Below are 3,612 nucleotides of genomic sequence, written 5' to 3' on the forward strand. Positions count from 1 at the left end.
GGCCACAGTACTCCAGCCCGGGCGACAGAGCGAGACTCCGCCTCAAAAAAAAAAAAAATTAGCCGGGCATGGTGGCGGGTACCTGTAACCCCAGCTACTCAGGAAGCTGACGCAGAAGAACTGCTTGAATCCGGGAGGTGGAGATTGCAGTGAGCCGAGATCACACCACTGCATTCCAGCCTGGGCAATAAGAACAAAACTCCGTCTCCAAAAAAAAAGAACAAAATAAGAGTAGAGGAGAATTCAACCTGCCTGCCTTCTTGCCTCTTTTTCTGTCTACCTCCCTATACACAGACATCAAATCATACATACTTTGAGCTGTGGTTAAAAAAAATGCACCTTGTTCATAATTGCCAACAGTTCACTAAGCACAAGACGCAATCGACGAGGTGAATCACTGTGTTCAAACTCTAACGTCAGTCCATGCTGAAGCTGTGATACCAGGATGCTCTCTCCACTGCCTCCTCCAAGTTTATGCCTAATGAAGTACAAACATGCAACACAATTATGAAAACCCTGATATGGAAATAACTACATAAAAATTATCTTTTATTGAAATAAGCTACAAAAGGATATATAAAGTGTTCTAAAATGTTCTGTTACTTCTGAAATGCTATTTAGTTTGCCTATGTATTTCAGGGATTCACATCCTATGTATAATAAATACTACACCACATAGGCCAGGCACGGTGGCTCATGCTGGTAATCCCAGCACTTTGGGGGGCCGAGGTGGGCGGATCACAAGGTCAGGAGTTTGAGACCAGCCTGGCCAATGTGGTGAAACCTCGTCTCTACTAATAATACAAAAAAGCCGGGCGTGGTGGCACGTGCCTGTAGTCCCAGCTACTTGGGAGACTGAGACAGAAGAACCGCTTGAACCCAGGAGGTGGAGGTTGCAGTGAGCCAAGATTATGCCACTGCACTCCAGCCTGGGCGACAGGGCGAGACTCCGTCTAAAAAAAAAAAACATAAAAATAAAAAATAAATACTCCACCACAACTGACAATTAATACTCACTTCCACTAATGGTGGCTTGCTACTAGATTCACAGTTGGCCGGGAAGGACATAGCATCTGCCCAGAATCTTTGGGAATATCTAAGCTTTAAAAGCCTCTCAAGAGGCTGGGCCCAGTGGCTCACTCTTGTAATCCCAGCACTTTGAGGGACCAAGGCAGGTGGATCACCTGAGGTCAGGAGTTCGAGACCAACCTGGCCAACATTATAAAACCCCGTCTCTTCTAAAAATACAAAAAATTAGCCGGGCGTGGTGGCAGGTGCCTGTAATCCCAGCTACTTGGGAGGCTAAGGCAGGAGGATCACTTGAACCCAGGAGGCTGAGGTTGCAGTGAGCTGAGATCACACCATTGCACTCCAGCCTGGGCAACAAGAGCAAAACTGTGTCTCAAAAAAGAAAAAAAAAAAGCCTCCCAAGTGATTCCAATAAATCCCTCTAACCTAGGGGAAGTTACCCTACCTACTTCCCACTGAAAGTAACTGGCCTAATGAGTTTAGCCCACATACAACAGCACATTGCCAAATTTCTCTAGATAACAGTTTATAACATGGAAGTCAAAAGATTCTGGAATTGTAACTATAAACAGAAAAGACCTAAGTAAAATGCTCTCCAGAGTTTAGATTCTCGTTCTCTGTTTCCTGGAGAGCTCTGAAAAATATCTGATTCCCTATTCTTTGTCAAATCCAAATCCATATATAATATAACATAACATTACCTAAGCTGCTGTTCTTTGCTGGCATCTTGTTCTAAAGCATGAAAGTCCACGGACAACAATGCAACAATGGAGTTGACAGCTTCCACTCCAGAGAGAAGGCGAAGGATGAGTTTCTTATCCTGAGCCCAGCTTTGGCTCTGGTCAGCAGGTGCACAAAGTGCCATCCGTACCAAGCAGGGCAGGAGAAGTCTTAATTCTGGATCGCTTAAAGATGCCAGGCGAACAACATCCACCTTCTGCATTGCCTCAAAAGCAAAAGGGCTGACAAACTGAAGACTTGTACATTCAGTCATTATTACTGTTTGTTGATCCTAATGGTAAAAATACAAATGAAAGTAGGAGTTTAACTTCCACATATATGAACACCCAACTTTCTAAAAACCTTGAAAAATGTGGTTTATCTTTAATAGGCCCCTATGTTGGCAATGTTCCTGGCACAATCAAGACAAGACTTCTCTGTCTCCCTAGGTTTTTACTGTCACCTGGAAAATGAGAAAGAAAACAGAGCATATTAATGTCTCTTCCAGCCTCAGGAATCTTCTGCTGTAATACTCATATTTTACAAAGAAGGAAAATGAAGGTCAGAGAGATGAAGTAACAGTCCCAAAGTAGTATTACGAGTTAGAGGCACAATTCAAGGCTGAATCCTCATCTACTAAAATCCCAGTCCAAAACTTTCTCCACTATATCAGTCATATGAGCTCAACAAAATGTAAATAAAAGTAAGTGAACGGTCATAGTTAAGTGCTTTCTTTCATACCCCGATAGTTTCAAACGCCTACCCCGATAGACATAAAGAACTATTGGGCTTCTCTTTCTCAACCTCCATGAGTCGGTGGAAAAACTAGCAAATCACTGGGCAGAAGCAATATCAGATTCAAGGCTCTGGAGGCCACAACACTATCCTATGTCCCCTGTGTTACTGGGTAAAAAGCAGATGCGTGGGTGCTATGTGGGAAAGACGCGTCTCACTACGGCACTTCTCTGTCTCCAGGAATCATCAGACACAAAAAGTAAACAAACAAAAAGGCAGTGAGCACGTAGCCAAAGCCATCCCCTCTCGAGGCCGACCGACTAGCAGCGGCGTGGGTATAAGTCGTGGGTAAAAACTGCTTTGCTTTCAGGGAGGGGCTGCTCTTTTAACAGAGGAGCGGGCTGATTGGAGCAGACGCGCCAAGACCTGTGTGCTCCTCCGTCTCGCCCCGGGCGCAACTATAACCAACAAGTCCCTCGGGCTGAGCAGTCTGGCCAGGCTCCGACACGGACCTAGGAACGCGCTGAGGTCTGAGAAGCGGAAGCTTTATACCTTAAGATCTACCCTCCAGCCTCACGGAACCCCACACGTCCTAGAGGCGGGACGCGGCAGAAATCGAGAGCGCGGTCCGAAGTTGGGCCTAGGCGATAATCCGGAACCCCAAATCCTAGTTGTGCCTCGAGTCGACTCGGGCACCGAGAACTCAGACGCCGGGACCAACCGGATTGTCGATACGAAGTGGGGAGGATGGGGGCACCACACAAAGGCAGAACCGGGACTGTAGGGACGGAAAAGCGGGAGACTTTTTCAACCTGCACCCAGCACCTTCATTCATCCCCAGCGTCTGACTCCCGTCGGCCACCGTACTGGTCTGAGAGGAAGGGTGGCTGCGAGAGGAAGGGCAGAGATGTCGGCGCCAATGCAACTATGCGCGTGCGCGGTCCCGCCCCTTTCTCCACTCTATTTGCCCTGCCCTACTTCCTCGCCAAAAATTTAGAAATGTGATTCTGGTAGGCTCTCTTTTCCAGAGCCTACCAGCTCCTTCCTTTTAGACAAGCCACTGAGCCCCTCAGAACTTCAATTTCATCATCACAGGATTGCCATGGCATTCAAATGGCATAACGTATG

At 46.7% G+C, this 3,612-nt stretch overlaps 1 protein-coding gene across 1 annotated transcript; it reads right to left on the minus strand.

The window, feature by feature from the left end:
• Positions 1-339: 339 nt before the first annotated feature.
• On the minus strand, positions 340-3,368 carry LOC108531696 (integrator complex subunit 2-like; the record flags this gene model as incomplete). Its single annotated transcript, XM_017875279.1, has 3 exons — positions 3,037-3,368; positions 1,731-2,041; positions 340-478 (listed from the first exon to the last, which is right to left on the minus strand). Coding segments are annotated over exons 2-3 (432 nt in total), but the record flags the coding sequence as incomplete, so codon positions are not given.
• Positions 3,369-3,612: the final 244 nt, after the last annotated feature.

Source organism: Rhinopithecus bieti, unplaced genomic scaffold (genome assembly GCF_001698545.2).
Source record: "Rhinopithecus bieti isolate Rb0 unplaced genomic scaffold, ASM169854v2 scaffold_9978, whole genome shotgun sequence".
Classification (NCBI taxonomy): domain Eukaryota; kingdom Metazoa; phylum Chordata; class Mammalia; order Primates; family Cercopithecidae; genus Rhinopithecus; species Rhinopithecus bieti.